The following is a 15,939-nucleotide window of genomic DNA, read 5'->3' as shown; positions in this document are numbered from 1 at the left end:
ATATATATACACATAATTATTTGCAGTATTTATAATATAAGAGAACACCAGTTGGAGACGCTCATACATTCTTTTGGGTTTTGTTTGTTTTTTAAATAAAAGAGGACTACATAGCACAGTCTTAAAAAACCATCACAGTCAGGCTGGTAGTGGGTATCTGCAATACCAGTACTGGAGAGGCTGAGGCAGGCTGCTGAAAGTTTGAGTCAGTTTGGGCTACACAAACCAACTCCCTCAGAGACTAACCGAACAAGCCACAGTATTTTATTTTCACTTTAACTGTGAGGATGTGTGGGGTTGAAAAGTACATGTTCACACCATGGTGGCCAGGACATAGAGAATGAATACTCCAAGTGGCCAGGGTAAGATCTAGTCCCCAATAACAAACACTCCTCTCAGTAACCCACTTCTAATTAGGCCCCACTTACCAATAATGATATCCTATAAATCCACCCAGATCAGAACCCTCAGGATGCAACACTCCTCCTATAAACAACATCCTCGGAAGACAAGCCCAGGTGTGCTTTATTTCCTGTTTCTTACCCAGTTAAGCTAATAAGACTGACCACCTTTCAGTATTGCCAGAATAACACTTAGAAGCACTGTCAGACCATCTCTTGTTGCAAGGTCTACAGCAGAGAATTTGTATACATGAGTCCAAACATGTTACTCTCTTGAGCCACATATGTAGCAAACAACCTCAGGCTAGAGGTTTGTTACTAAGTAGTTCAAATATTTTGCTTATCAAAATCTCCAGTCTACCTGAGCCTGGGGTGTCTATGTTTATAGTCCCAGCACTTGGCAAAGAGAAGATGAAGACCACCTGTGTCAGGTCAGCCTGGGCTACACAGTAAGTTCAGGACAACCTATGCTTGAGAGACACTTTGCCTGTAAACAAACTCCACCTTACAGAATCATGTCTATTAAACACCCCCCCCCCCCAATTTCCTGTGCACAGTGATGCAGGCTTAAACTCAGCAGATAGATCTGAGTTCAAGTCTCTACTGGGAGTTCATTCCAGCCAGGGCTACATAGTGAGACCCTGTTTCAAACTCCAGTAAGCAGCACTAAGTAGGACCACTAGCAACGTTTTGGGAACTGCGCTATAGTCTAGGATAGTGACTTCGATGAAATGGTATCAATGATAGCAGGCATTTAAAACTTGATAAAGCACAGCCTGTTTCCACGTGGTGTACCAATACCCACACGAGGTGTTTAAAACCCGGTTTAGTGCCAAATCCCACGTATACTATTCTTTGCATATTTACCATGCAGCAAAGCCTAAACAGTGAACCCAAATAAACCTTTCTTGGTTGATTACTTCAGGTTATTTCTTAGAAACTAAAAGGTACTGTCTTAGGGTTTCTATTCCTGCATAAAACATCATGACTAAGAAGCAAGTTGGGGAGAAAAGGGTTTATTCAGCTTACACTTCCATACTGGTCTTCATCATCAAAGAAAATCAGGACTGAAACCCAAGCAGTTCAGGAAGCAGGAGCTGATGCAGAGGCCATGGAGGGATGTTACTTACTGGCTTGCTTCCCCCCTGGCTTACTCACCTTGCTTTCTTATAGAACCCAAGACTACCAGCCCAGGGATGGCACCACCCACAATGGGCCCTCCCACACTTAATCACTAATTGAGAAAATGTCTTACAGCTGGATCTCATGGAGGCATTTTCTCAACTGAAGCTCCTTTCTCTGTGATAACTCCAGCTCGTGTCAAGTTGACACACAAATAACAATATTCAAGTGTGTGCCTAAACACTGACATATAAAACTTCTTTTATGTTCTACTATACTTTCTTCAAAATCTCTTCTATCCATCTTGTGGCCCCATTTCTAAGTATATAATCTCTACCCACACAAACATCTACTCACCCACTACCACAGAAGTAAAGCTAGGATTGCCTATGCCCTAGGGAAAAAAAAACATGTGTTAAAAGAGTCTGACTTATCTTGCTAAATAAAATGTAACATGCATTAGTTAGGGTTCACTGCAGGAACAGAATAGAGTAAATCCACGTATACGTATATGTGGAAGAGGTTAGACTGGCTAAGAGGCTGTGGTCCAGCTAGTTCAACAATGACTCTCAATAGAAAGTCCAAGAATCCAATAATTGTTCACCCATGAGGTTGCTGTCTCAACTGGCCTTCAGTATAGGTCAGGAACCTGGAGAAGTAGGCCTTATGCCAGTGAAGAAGCAAGAACAAGCAGGCCAAGACCCAGTGAGAAAGTTTCTTTCTTCTAAGTCCTTTATATAAGTTGGCACCAGCAGAAGGTGTGGCCCAAAATAAAGGCAGATCTTCTTATCGCAAAAGATCTGGATTATAAAATTCCATTGTACATATGCATGGCATTTGCATTATCCATTCTGTTGATGTTTTGCATAGAAGAGAGTCAAGTACTTCTGATGTAGTGTAGAATCCTCTGAGTAAAACCAAACCAGCAGAGTAAATAACTAGGACTCCTCTTCCCTACACCCTCGGCAGCATTTGTTGGTCTTTATTTTCTAAATGAGAGCCCGTTTTGACTTGGGTAGGGAGGTGGAGCACTTTGAATTTGCATGGCCCTGGTGGATAAGGAAATGCTGGCCCTCCCTTCCTTTGTGTCTTTCTGAGAACTGCAGAGCCCATCTGACTGGCAGTTTTAGTCTGCTGGTGTTAATGTTTGCAGTTCTGGGAAGATGGCTCAGCTGGCAAAGTACATGCCTCACGAGCAGGAGCTAAGCTTGATCTCAAAATGCCCAGAACACTAGGTGTGCTGGTCAGTTTCTAAGGCCAGAGCTGGGGAGGCAGAGACAGCACAACTTCTGGGACTCTAGTTCAGCCTAATTGGTGAGCTTCAAAACAATGAGTGACCTTGTCATAAGGAGGGCAGTTACCTTCAACAGACAAACACACTAATGGTATGCCGGCAAAAACTTTGATTTTAGAGGCTATTTACTTTGCTAAATTTTAAATTTTAATTTCACAAAACCCCATCTGCTAATTCTTAAGACTTACTCCCAGGGCCAATGCGGCCCTCCTCAGAAAGTTCATCTCCTTTAGAGCCACAGCACCCTGGAAAAGCTGCTCCTGTCTTATCTCACAACCCAAGCACTGATCAGTCCTCAGGACTTGGATGAGACAGTGTTTTTTTCTGGGTCTATATCTTGATTTCCCCCCAGTAGTAACTTACTTTTATAGTAATAAAAAATAAAATGAGTCTGTAGAGAGATGAACCAGCGTTAAACTTGGCAGATGGTAATTACAGAGTCTAAGTAGTAGGTATATGGGTATTCATAACATTCTTTCAACTTCACTGTCTGGAAATTGCTGCATTACCATGTAGGGGAACTAGTCAACAAAAATAACAATCAGGCTCATCACTCACAACGAAAACAGACCACTGTGCTTGCATCGTGGGTTCCAACGCACTACTCAATACACAGATTTCTGGCTCTGACTTGAACTTACGGACTTACAAAGGGAAGATAATATGAATGGCAACATAACTAGATTTCCTCACTACCTCCTGAGCAACGTATGCAAGCTTGATTGCTACTTTTACTAGCATGTGTTCACTTTATAAAACAAAGGTTTTCATCTGTAAGTTTTTACAATATACATAACCTGTCTGAATACTCTGACCCCATTTTTCACTTTACAAATAATCCCCTTCTTGTCTTTAGATTATGCATATGAGAGAATATATTTGGTATTTATATTTCTGAATACATCTTTCCCTTACTATAAAGCCTCAGTACCATCCATTTCCCTACAAACAACATAATGTGTAATACATTGAGCATACATTTTTTTCTTTACCAGGTCACTCACTGATTGGTACCTACAGACTCCCTAACTTGGTGAAGACACAGCAATGAAGTACCTACCATGCCTTTAGTATACGTTGACTCTAGTTTCTTCAGGTGTACTCCCAAGACAGTACAGCAGGATCATATAGTGGTGGTTTTTTTTTTTTTTTGGGGGGGGTCTACACTGTGATGGCTTTTCTTGGTGTCAACTTGATACACCTGGTATTAGCTAAAACCCAGCAGCTGGGTACACCTGTGAGGAATTTTTCTAAGTTAAATCATTTGATACGGTAAGGCCTACCTTTAATCTGGCTTCACCTGGTGGCAGTCCATATAAAGGAACTGGAAGAAGTGTTTGCCCTTTGCCCGCTTGCCCTTGCCGGCAAGTTCATTCCTTCACCAGCTGTGCAGCTGTACTTCTAGATTCTGGCATACACTGAAGACCAGCTGAAACTAAAATATCCAGCCTAATGAACTAGATTCTTGGCCTTTCTGTTGGTAGAAAGCCACTGCTGGACTAGTTGGATTACTTATAAGAACCTTAAAAAAACACACACACACACACACACACACACACACACACACACACAGAGTCATGTCTCTGTTCTATTCCTGAAGAACTATGACCAACACACCAATTTCCAAACACTCGAGAGTGGCAGAACTGACTTCTATTCCAACCCATGATGTTTAAGAGCTTTTCCCATCATCACCAGCACTCTATTTTCTTGATGATAGCTATTCTGACTGGTGTGAGAAGGAATTACAGTATAGTTTTGATCTGCATTTTCCTGATGGCTCAGTATGTCATTTTTAAACACATCTACAGGCCATTTGTATTCTTTTGAGAACTGCCTAATCTATTTGCTTGTTTATTGCTTAGATAATTTTGTGTGTAATTTCTGAGCTCTTTCTATAATCTGAATATTAATCCCGTCAGCTGAAAAGTTGGCTCTGTTTGCTGATTTTACACCAGCCTTTTTGAGCCAGTTGACTGAGCTGATGCTTGAGACTCCAGGTCCAATATGGAAAGCCAGCCAAACTAAGTGGCTCCCTTAGGGAAACTAATGTTTCCCTTACTTAAGGTGAGGGCACTTGAGAGTATTGACAGGTGGCTGCATGGTCCAGGCTGCCCTCAAACTCAAGAGATCCACCTGACTGCCTTCTGAGTGCTGGGGTTAAAAGCCTACATTAGCCGGGCGGTGGTGGCGCACGCCTTTAATCCCAGCACTTGGGAGGCAGAAACAGGCAGATTTCTGAGTTCGAGGCCAGCTGGTCTACAGAGTGAGTTCCAGGACAGGCAAGGCTATACAGAGAAACCCTGTCTCAAAAAACTGGAAAAAAACCAAAAAACAAAAACCTACATTACCATAGTCCACCCAAATGTTCCCAAATTTTACCTTGTGTCTAACAGTGTATCTGTCTCCAGACTAACAAACTGAGGCTACAATATATAGAAGCATGGCCCCATGGTAAGAACCTCTGCTAATAGTAGCCTAGACAGAAAACACATCTGAGTTCCTTGAGTAGGAGAGAGGGAGGGAGGGAAGGGAGGAGCTGTTCTGGAGATGATCAGAAGTCTCAAGTGCGGACTGTACAGCTCTGGAGAGCTTTAACAACTCACCAAAACACACACATATGCAATGATTACATTCTGATGTAAAAACAGATATTAATATCCGTTGTATTTCAACACTTCCACTAGTCCCAAGACACTTTCCTATAAAGCTTTCTTCTTGGCTGAATTTCCTAAACCTGCATCGTATCAGATTAAAAGCAGAATGGAGCTTGAAGTCGGTTCAAGGGCTGGAATGGCTGTAAAGGAACATTTGGATCTAATTCATTTATTTTGCTGAAACAAATGTTCCACTCTCAGGCCATTGAGACCTACTGTGTTTTGAAGAGTAAAAACAGAGGCAGCTTCAAATCCAGCAGTCACAGTTGATAAGGGAGTGACAGAGCTTGGAGCGCAACCCTCAGGCTGCGCATGGTGCCTGCTTCTTGGCTCCAGTGCTACATGCTCCTTCCTTGTCAACCTCAGCAAGCAGAACTGGGACACACTTCCTTTCCTCAAGCATTTCTTGCCCAAGTTTATGACAGAATTGAGCCAGCTGGATTTAGTCTGTCTAGCTCTTCCACAAACTTGTGAATGTGTTTTTGAAAGTGAGAATACGAATGAGAATGGATTTATTCTGGCCTGAGACATTCTCTTTCCATAGCATGTACATGTCCCAGAGGCAGTTGGCAGGCACTTAGAAAGGTAATCTATCTAAAGATGTTCAAAAGCTGAAATGCTCAGAAGTGCTACTGCAATGAGCATACGATCACCACAGTCCACCTGACTGGACAATCACAGACACCAGACTGCTCCAAATTTGCTCCTTTTCTCCACTAATGATATAACATAAAACCACCCCAAAAAACACCACCACCACCACCACCACCACCAAACACACCCAAGATTCTAACGTCAAAGAGGCTTTAAGTGTAAAAAGGAGCAGGACTATCTACTAGACCATAAAGGGAGATAAATAAATGGAGTTTGGGGGACAGGGGCTTTCCACTGGGGAAACCACAAGGAATGTGTGTCCTGTGAATTAGATTTAAGTGTGAGAGCTTATCCAGATGATGAGAGTCTAGGGTGAAGTATTTCAAACAAAGGGAAAATGTTTGGGCTGTGTCTAGAGAAAGAGAAGTCTGCACTACTTTTTCTTGAACTGCAGATGCAGAGGAACCAGTGGAGGCTCCACAGGCCTGAGTCACAGTGACCAGAGGACAGCTACCTTTTGTCCACAAAAACATTTGGCAGTTTTGAAGTGGACAGATACATCCATTTTTAAAACAGCAACCAAAGTTAGAAGACCCAGTCCAAAGACAAGACAAACATATTCTTTAAAAGACTGAAGCTGTGCTGATGCAGTCCGTTTACTATCACAGATGTAAGAAGTGTGCTGACTCGTTTGTCAACTTGGCATAAGCTAGGGTCTTCCAGTATGAGAAAGCATCAACTGAGAAAATGCCTCCTTAAGACTGACCAGTAGACAAGCTTGTGGGGCATTTTCCTCAATGTGGGAAGGCACAAACCTATCGGTGTTATCGAAAGAGTCCCAAGCTTAAGAAAGGCTGTAAAAGCCATGAAGAACAAGCCAGTAAACAGCACCCTTCTTTGGCTTCTGCTTGAGTTCTGGTCTTTACGTCCCTTCATGGTGGAAAATGAAATATACCTCCCAAGTTGCTTTTGGTGTGGTGCTTATAGCAATATAAAAAAAAAAGAAAAAAAGAAAAAAGAAAACTAGAACATAAGAGAATTTAGAAAACAATTTAAAGAAAAATGTGAATCCAGCCGTTTTGGCTTGGAAGGCACATCGCATTCGTTTTCTCACACCCACAGTCCACCTGACTGCAAGTTCAGCAAATGTGACTTAAGACACCACACACAGAAAATCGGCTCCCGGCTTCACCTGAGTAAAAAATAATTTCCCTCTCCCAGGTAGAAAATTTTTTCTTCCTTTAAAAAAAAAAAACAACCAGCTATTATTATGGGGTAGAAAGAATCCTCAGGTTAGCAACCTTTTTCCCCAAGGTTAGGGGAGAAATCCATTCTAGATCACTTTTAATCTCCAGTCAAAACTGTTTTCAAAAAATTCCTTTGTAAGATCTGCCACGGTTTTTACAAACTGGACTTTCCCGCCTAAACTCAGTAGTACTGGCCCTCCCTGCGTCCAACCGCACTACTGGTTCCAGTTATTTTTTTCCAGTCTTTCCGAGGACATTATCCTCCAACACTCAATCAAAAGTGTGGCGATGAAAATAGGCTTTCTCAAGCAAACAGCACTTCTCCGTACTGGATTAGACCCCTATGAAACACTAACATCAGTCAATCTCCACGGAGCAGGCATGACTCCTACCCCTACCCTCTCCCCCTTGCAGCACTTTAGTGATGCCCACCAAAGACTAATAGCTAGCAGCCCTTGCTTGGAAGACTTCCTGTCGCCCGAAGAGGGGAAGAAAATCTAAGCATGTGTAAGTTTTAAAACATCAGTTGAGAAAACGTTCGCGCGGGATTTCAAAGTGTATTAATAGACACGAGTGGGCTGAGCTACTGAGTGGAGACTGTCACAAAAAGATGAAAGGAAAACAAAACCAGAGAGCATTCATGGGAGAAAGATCAAGGAAGGAGACGTGGATAATAGGAACTGCGAGATGTGTGCCCCCAATCATTAAGAATGCACACGGTTATCAGTTCTGCAAACATCAAGGTTTCTAACACCGAGATACGGAGCAAAAAGAGGAAGACCGCTTCGTTGGGCTCCAGCACCGAGGTGTGCCGACACCGCGGACTGAGCGGGGAGGAAATGACGAGCCAGAAAGGGGTGGTAACGGCGCCGGCCCGGAGCCCCGGTGGCGGGCCGAGAGGAGGGGCGCGCCGGGCGCGCCAACGGCCCCGGGGTGGGTCTCGGAGGCCGCGCCGCGCGTCTCCGCCTAGCCTCGCTCCGGATCTGTAGTCCCAACTGCGCAGAGCCTAAGGGTACGCGGGGCTCGTCGGGGCCCGGAACGCGGGGACACAAGAACAGGTCGTAGGATGAGGCTGGAACTACGTGGGAAAACCGCCGCGGCCCGTGGCTGGGCGGTCAGCCACCTGACCTCCCGGGACCCGCGGACCGGGAACCAGCAGCACATCTGCCACCAGCACCCGGAGAGGATCCAGGTCCCGAAAAGCCTGGCTCCAGGGCGCCATCCCAACGCTAGACGGCCCCGGTAGGCCTCCACAAACACCAAGCCGGGGCTGCTGGCTACCCAGCTCGGGCAGCCTCGGCTCGACTCCCGGGCTCGACGGACGCCTGGGCCTCTCCTGAGTGGTCAGCGAGACCCGCCAATCGGGGCGCTGGGGCCGGCTCTGGGCCGCTGGATATTGGCTCCTCATACTCACCGTGCCTCGCTCCCCCGGTTCGCTGCCCGCGCTGATTGGCTCCAGTACCGGACCCCGAAACCCAATCAGAGGCTCCAGCCGCCGCCGCCGCCGCCACTGCCGCTGCCTCGCAAAATGGCGAATCTGAACAAAGGGGAATCGGGCCTCCCTCCAACCGCCTTCGCGCAAGCGCCTTCGAGACCACGCCCCATAACCCCGGCCAACCTGGCCCCGCCCCCTAGAATGAGCACTGCGCAGGCGTTCCAGTGGCCACACCCACTTCCTGGATTTGACACCGCCTTCCGCCGGAGGACTACGCAGGCGCCTTCCACAAGCGCCGAACTCTTCTCCTTAACACAGCTCCCTGAGTTATATACTACGCAGGCGCTAACACGCCCCCCCCTTTTTTTAAAAACTGTCTACCTATTTCTAAGCGTCCCCTGGGACCCACCCCCCTGGGGACAAATGCGCAAGCGCTCTTCTTCTCAAGTCGGGGTCGGCATCACGGTACGCATGCCTGAGCGGCCGCGGGAGACTACGGAATTCACCGCCGGAAACTCTGAAGCCTTTACTACAGAGAGCGGCCGCGGCTACCTAGCTAGAGAGGCTCACTTCCGCCCCGTTAAGGGATGGGGACGGCCATTTTGAGTGCTTACAATCAAAAGGCTTTGGCGGGATTTGTTCTGTGTCGGGGCTCTTCTGTTGCTTCCCACCTACGAGGGTTTCATCTCGAACCCTTCCCTGCGTGGAGGAGGGCCTGCTGACGGCCGATTCCTTTGCAGGTGAAGGGTGACCCTAGCACCCACTTTTCTTACGGGATCCCAGGATTGCCCTCCTTAGGGTAGAAGGAGAGACTGGGAAGTCTTTTCAGACTTTATCCTTCCTGCACCTCCGAGACCTTTCCCTGAGAAGCTGTTCTCTCCACCTGAGTTCTGTTCACTCTGATTGCCGCTCAGTGTGCCTGTGGCCAATTTCCCATTCTAAGCCATATTCTCTGGGAAAATACTGGAGTGTCCTAAACCTACCCTGCTAGGAGAAGGCTTGAAGTAAGGAGGAGTGTCTTGGGACCGCCTTTGCTTCCGCTCCTGGAAAGCTGTTTCATGTTGCCCCTTAGAGGCTGAGTGGACTCACTTTCAGAGATAATACCTTAAGGCGGTGGGGAAAACTAAGCGGGTTGTCAGGGTGATCTGAACACGCTGTGTTCAGGCTGCCTGAGCGTTTTTACTTGCTTTTTCTTTTCATTAGCAGAAGAAACTCTTAAATTCTGGAAATAGCGACTCAGTATCATGGCCAGCTGCCTTAATGAAGATCCAGAAGGAAGTCGAGTGCGTAACAGCTATTAAATTTATCGGTGAAGCGAAATTCAGAATAATTGAGGTCAAAAGCATAAACACTTTTTAATTAAACCAATAATTGGATTCTCACTCCTCCCCGTTTGTTTCTCTGTAGCTGATTTACTTAGGAAAGGCTAATACAATCCTAGGCAGATAACAACCATCCCTCACTTTCCTTTTACAGATACTTTAAAATATAGTGATTAACTCCTTAAGATGGGGAGGTTTGTCTTTAATTCAGTGTCAGAGAAGCAGGGTCGAGACAGTGGGGGTGGGGCTCTGTTGAAGATCTGAAAGGAGAAAGAGTTTTCCGTTTTTAACCTTTGTTTTTCCTTTGCACGTTTTTAGATCACTTACGTGAAAGGAGATCTTTTCGCATGCCCCAAAACAGACTCTCTAGCCCACTGTATCAGTGAGGATTGTCGAATGGGTGCCGGAATAGCTGTTCTCTTCAAGAAGAGATTTGGAGGGGTGCAGGAACTGTTAAGTCAACGTGAGTTTTGAGAGCGTCGTAGCCTATTTCATGCTGGCCGAAGCCTGGTTTGGTCTTCCATTGTGCTTTGCATACATGTACAATCAAAGAGATTTCTAGTGACTGCTTTTAACTGTTAGGGACTTTTTGTTGCTGCCGCTGCTGCTGCAGTTTTTTAACTTCCTCAAGATTGGCCTCTGATATGGATCTTTACCACACTCAGTCAGAGTTGTCAGAGTTTCCAGTCTCTTGCCTTTTTTGTGTATGAGTTTGCAGTGTGCAGGTACATACCTGTAAGGAGGCTAAGGGTGAGACAGCGTCTCTTAATAACATAGTTTGTCCATGTAGCCCCATTGGGTTAGTCCTGGGCATCCTCCACTGTGTTTTTCCGGTTTGGCCTGTACAGTGTGGACCTGACACCTAGGTTTTCTCTGGATGCTAGGGACCACACCAAGACTCATGTTCGTGCATTATGCAGTAAACTAACTCATCTCCCCAAACCCTCAAGAATTTTTTTCTTCCCAAATATTTCACTTCTCCCAAACTTTGGTTAACTGAAGGGCTTCTCAAGTTCCATATGCTTTGGAGGTGACGCTCCTGTACTAACTGTTATTCTGTTCTTTCTTTGAAGGAGTCTCATTGTGTAGCCTAGGCTGGCCTGCCTCTTGCTGTGTGGCATAAGCTTGTCTTGAACTCTAAGCAGTCTTCCTGGCTCAGTCTCCTGAAGACTGACAGTACAGGCATGAGCCACCTGAAGACTGACATTACAGGCATGAGCCACTACATCAGGCTTTCTCAACTTACTCTTCAAAGTGTGGTTTGGACTAGAAGTGGTAGCAGACACCTTGATCCCAGTGACTGAGATATGGAGGGGGATGGATCACAGTGAGTTGAAGACAAGCCTGATGTCCATAAGAAGTTTCAGGCTAGCCGGGGCTGTGTACTTAGACCTGTGAAGAGTAGTTTGGAAACCACTTTCTGCCAGTGACTTTAAATCAGAACTGTGTATTACAGTACATCTAGAGTTTCTGAAACAATCTCAGACTAGTTCATCCCATCCCTCTTCAGAGTAGCTACTTCTCCAGACCTCTAAGAATATCTACCATTTGCTATGACTCTAGGCTTGGACAAAAGCAGCTTACTGCTTTTGGTTACAGTTATTTTAAATGATGACATTAAGTTGGATGGTGGTGGTGCATGCCCTTAATCCCAACACTTAGGAGACAGAAGAAGGTGGATCTCTGTTAGTTCAAGTCCAGCCTGGTTTACAGAGTGAGTTCTAGGACAGCTGGGGCTGTTACATAGAGAAACCCTATCTTGGGGAAACAAACAAATAACAACAAAAAGCAAATGATGGTACTGTTTCTGAATAGATAATGTAAAAGCTAAAGGCCTTAAATGTTTCTCATAGCATCATGTGGTTGCACACACCCCTACTCCTAGCAGTCTTAAGGCAGAGGCAGGCAGATCTCTGTAAATTCGAGGTCAGCCTGGTCTACAGAGCAAGTTCTAGGACAGCCAGGGCTGCATAAAGAAGTAGAGAGTGGGATGCAGAGGGGGAGTGTTCCTTATAATGTTTAATACAACATGCAGAAAGGCTGTTGTTGGGATAGGGGCGTGATTCAGTCTATAAAGTGCTTGCTGAACAAGCATGAAGGCGGAAGTTTCATCCTCAGAATTCAAGTGTTTGAGTTTGTTTTATTTTTGTAAAGCTAGGTACAAATATGTTTGCTTCCAGTCCTGGGGAGATGGAGGTAGGTGGATCTTTGGGGTTCACTGGCCAGCCAGTATAGCTGGTTCAGGGAGCTCCAGTTTCAGTGACAGACCCTGGCTCAAAAAATAGAAGAATAAAAAGAAAGAAAATATTAGATGGGATGAGGATGCTGGAAAGATGGCTCAGTGGGTAAAAGCGTGTATGGCTTTTGAAGAAGACCCAGATTTGATTCTTAACATCCACATGGGGTATCACAATTGCTTGTAACTCTAGTTCTAGGGAATCTGATGTCTCTGGCTTCCACAGGCACCTATACTTGTGCACATACACATACATGAACATAATTTAAAAATAATGAAAGTAAATACTTTTAATAATTAGCTGGAAAGTAATTGAGAAAGCACTCAATATTGACCTCTTGTCTGTGCCTACCTGTACACACACACACACACACACACACACACACACACACACACACAGATCTTGTTGAATAAACTTGTTTGACAACTTTTGAATAGTAGTCCATTCTAAGACAATTTTAAGACATAAGTGGGCAGATCACAGTGCATTAGAAATTGGGTTAAGTATGGTCAGGTCTATAAAAATTGTTTTATCATAAGGGTGGAAATAGACATTCTTTTTCCTTTTTACTATTAAATAACTGTTTCTCTTAGAAAAGAAGTCTGGAGAAGTGGCTGTTCTGAAGAGAGATGGCCGATATATATATTACTTGGTAAGATGGGGCCAAATCTTCATACTGGGTAGATTGGCAAATAGATGGACTTCTCTGTATTGGTCATGATGCTCCATCCTAGACAGCAAAGAATGCCAAACAGCTCCCAGTTTTCCATCAGCTCAGCTCCAGAGGTGCTGGCTGCTTGAAGCACTGAGGCAGGTGTACTAGGCTGCCCCAGCTCCATGGTGAGACCACTGCTGTCCTCTATGGGCCTGGGGTCTAAGAGTGGCAGATCTTGGCAATCCACTGCTATTTCTTAGTCATAGTGAGAGGAAACCCTATCTCAAAAGAGATTTCCCTGAAATCTCTCTTGAGGCCTTTAATCTCTGTTAAGAGCCACAAAATGCCCTGTCCTCTGCTGCCTGCTGCGGGAAATGAAGGATTCTTTATCTTTCACCCTGTCTTTGGTCCCAGAAGAGGTACGTTTTGCTTACATTTGGTGGAGGGTGATTTAGAGCCAGTCGACAACAAGCCTTTTCTGGACAGCAAACACTTGGAGACACACTAACCTGCCAAGTGGGGTCTTAAAAGCCAAGACTGCTTTTCAGTTAGAAGAACGATCTCTTGCTGCTGCTTTTCTAGGGAAACAAAAAGCAAAGGAGCATGCTTTCTAATGGACAGACTTTGAGGGGCTGCTCAGGCAGTATGAGGGCTTGGCACCCGTGTGCCCCTTCACCAGTGATCTTGGTTAAGCAAGGCAGTGGGTTCAGCTTTGCTGTGTCATGGTTTTCCTCGTTACTCAGCAGAGTCTGTTTCTCAGTCACTGATGGATTTTCCTGCGGCTGTAAGATGTTGCCATCCCTGCTTTAAACGAATTGGGTGAATTAATCTATAAAGCCCTGTTTATTCTTGGAATTTCCAGGATGTAGAGGAATCTGATCGATTCTTTGTTGACTGCTGTATTGGGAGATGGAGCTAATGAGAACTCGACTCTTTTCTTTTGTGTTCAGATTACAAAGAAACGGGCTTCACACAAGCCGACGTATGAGAACCTACAGAAGAGTTTAGAGGCCATGAAGTCCCATTGTTTGAAGAATGGCGTCACTGACCTGTCCATGCCCAGGCAAGGGAATCCCGAATTGATTGGTGAAGTTTCATCTGTAATTTCCAAGCCAAGCCTAGAGTGTAGATGTAAAGAGGTCCCTGCTTGTCAGAGCTCCCCACTGAGTGGCGGTGCTGCCACAGCCTACCTGTCTTCTAGCTTGACTTGAGTGACACAGTTAGATAATGGAAGGAAGGCATGCACCTGCCTCAGCTCCTCTGTGGGGAGTGCCCAGGCTTGAATTCTTGCCATTGTGTTTGAAGCGATGGGCTCTGTTCCTAAAGCAGTGGCATCTCGGAATGGAGACTGAGCAGCTGATCTCCTCACATTGAATTTGGTGTTAGGAAAGTTGTCACTGACCTCTGCCTTTCATGATGCATGCCTGCTTGTGCTTCCTGTGGGTAGCAGTCAGGATGGCCTCGATTATATGACATTGGTCTTCAGTGACCCTTTGCTTCCTCTTGACGACCTGGTCTCTACCCCTTTTCTTATTACCCTAGTAGTTTTCAGTCAGTGTTGACCAAAGCTGGTGACTTTCAGTGTGACCGCAACATCCCTCCTTTTTATGTTTTAGAGTGCATTAGTGTTTTGCCTGCATGTGAGTCCAGGGGTGTTGGAGCGCTGGAACTGGAGTTACAGATGTTGTGAGCTGTCATGTAGGTGCTGCAAATTGAGCCCCTGGTCCTCTGGAAGAGCAGCCAGAGGCCTCTCTCCAGCCCATCATCCCTTCTTCAATATCCTCGTGGCTTGTGTATCAGAAACTTTTTTTTTAAAGTCAGTGTTTGGGAATTTGATTGTCCTGCTGTTGTGTGAAATTGGCAGTTTGAAGCTTCCCCTTTGTCCTTTGGGCTGTTGAGGATCAATGCAGTGTCATATTAGAAGGAAAGTGTCAGGCGGTAGAGTTGACCATCCTGTTACAGAGATCTCACTCTCGGGCCACAGCCAGCACCATCTCCGGACATCCCGCCGCGGCTCCCTTTCTGAGGCCCGCCCTCCTGCGCATGCTCCTTAGCATTCTATCATTTAAGTACGTTTTAAACATACGGACGTTTCCCCACCCACCCAAGTTCATTTTTACTGAAAGAAGGTAACTAGGGTAGTGGCCTTGTGTCAAAGAGTGAAATAGCTAGAGATAACTGGGAAGCAAAGAGATATGCAGGCCACCCAAGAGCTGTCCTGAGTGACTGCACAAGAGTCGACCTGGAGATTCATCATGACTTCCTACAGGTGTGAGCCCGGGTAACTTTGGTTAGAGCCCGAAGGGGGAGCGGGTTCCTGAGTGCTTTCATTATAACCAGTGGAGGGTTGTTCTTTCACACTTCATCTTAACTAAAAGACCAAGAATGACGGTGTTTTCTTTTGTTCTCAGGATTGGATGTGGACTAGATCGTCTGCAGTGGGAAAATGTATCTGCGATTCTCGAAGAGGTGTTTGAGTCCACAGACATCAAAATTACTGTGTACACACTCTGAAGATCTTGGATGAGCCCATGGTCTTTTGTGTCGTCTGTGAAGCTGTGGAACTAAGCAGCTGTGGGACCTCGTATGGGTAGAGGACTGTCTGTGTGAGGGAGTCTGTGTCCCAGGCCAGAGGTGGGTCTCTGTACTCCAAGAGGATAGGGAGGGCACTGCCCCCAAGCACTAGCCAGGAAAACAGGTAGTAGGTAAGCTGGTTTAGGGCCTGCTTTGCTTAGCCACTACTGGATTTGTTTGGCTGGCCACTAGGTGGCAGCATTGGTTCTAATTCTCTTTCTTTTGAAGAGAAATTGTGGGAAGGGTAAACTTCTAAGATTCTTTGCCATCTTTTGTGTTTGTGCATTTGGTTGTTAGTCTGTCATCAAAAATCATCATAGGAAAGGATTATGATTGTTTTTAGTTACGACATCACAATGTATCAAGAGCGGAACAATAAACTTTTCTCTTGGGTTCACTGA

The 15,939-nt window shown here is 45.5% G+C and overlaps 2 protein-coding genes across 16 annotated transcripts in view; one reads left to right on the top strand and one right to left on the bottom strand.

The window, feature by feature from the left end:
- Nfya (nuclear transcription factor Y subunit alpha) overlaps window positions 1–8,834 on the bottom strand; it is a 23,136-nt gene extending 14,302 nt beyond the window's left edge. For 4 of the 7 annotated variants that reach the window (XM_028766753.1, XM_028766756.1, XM_028766758.1 and 1 more), the window contains exon 1: window positions 8,730–8,833. The gene's annotated coding sequence lies outside the window, so the exon portion shown is untranslated. Of the gene's footprint in view, window positions 1–1,880; window positions 1,932–4,100; window positions 4,215–8,729 lie in introns of those variants that run through there. The other 3 variants (XM_028766757.1, XM_028766755.1, XM_028766754.1) reach the window with 3 other exon arrangements.
- Window positions 8,289–15,939, top strand: Oard1 (O-acyl-ADP-ribose deacylase 1). 9 transcript variants are annotated; one of them, XM_028766768.1, is made up of 6 exons: window positions 8,347–9,215; window positions 9,954–10,033; window positions 10,391–10,535; window positions 12,903–12,961; window positions 13,915–14,027; window positions 15,376–15,939. In XM_028766768.1, exons 2-6 carry the CDS (start codon window positions 9,995–9,997, stop codon window positions 15,476–15,478), a joined length of 459 nt encoding a protein of 152 aa, XP_028622601.1. In that variant the 5' UTR covers window positions 8,347–9,215; window positions 9,954–9,994; the 3' UTR covers window positions 15,479–15,939. The 9 variants fall into 9 exon arrangements, with proteins under 9 accessions (XP_028622598.1, XP_028622597.1, XP_028622595.1 ...); XM_028766767.1 differs by having other exon boundaries at window positions 8,348–9,490; window positions 9,957–10,033; XM_028766766.1 differs by having other exon boundaries at window positions 8,349–9,490.

This window comes from Grammomys surdaster, unplaced genomic scaffold (genome assembly GCF_004785775.1).
Source record: "Grammomys surdaster isolate TR1022 unplaced genomic scaffold, NIH_TR_1.0 169, whole genome shotgun sequence".
Lineage (NCBI taxonomy): Eukaryota > Metazoa > Chordata > Mammalia > Rodentia > Muridae > Grammomys > Grammomys surdaster.
The sequence above is the reverse complement of the archived record's forward strand: the minus strand, read 5'-3'. Positions and strand labels throughout refer to the sequence as shown.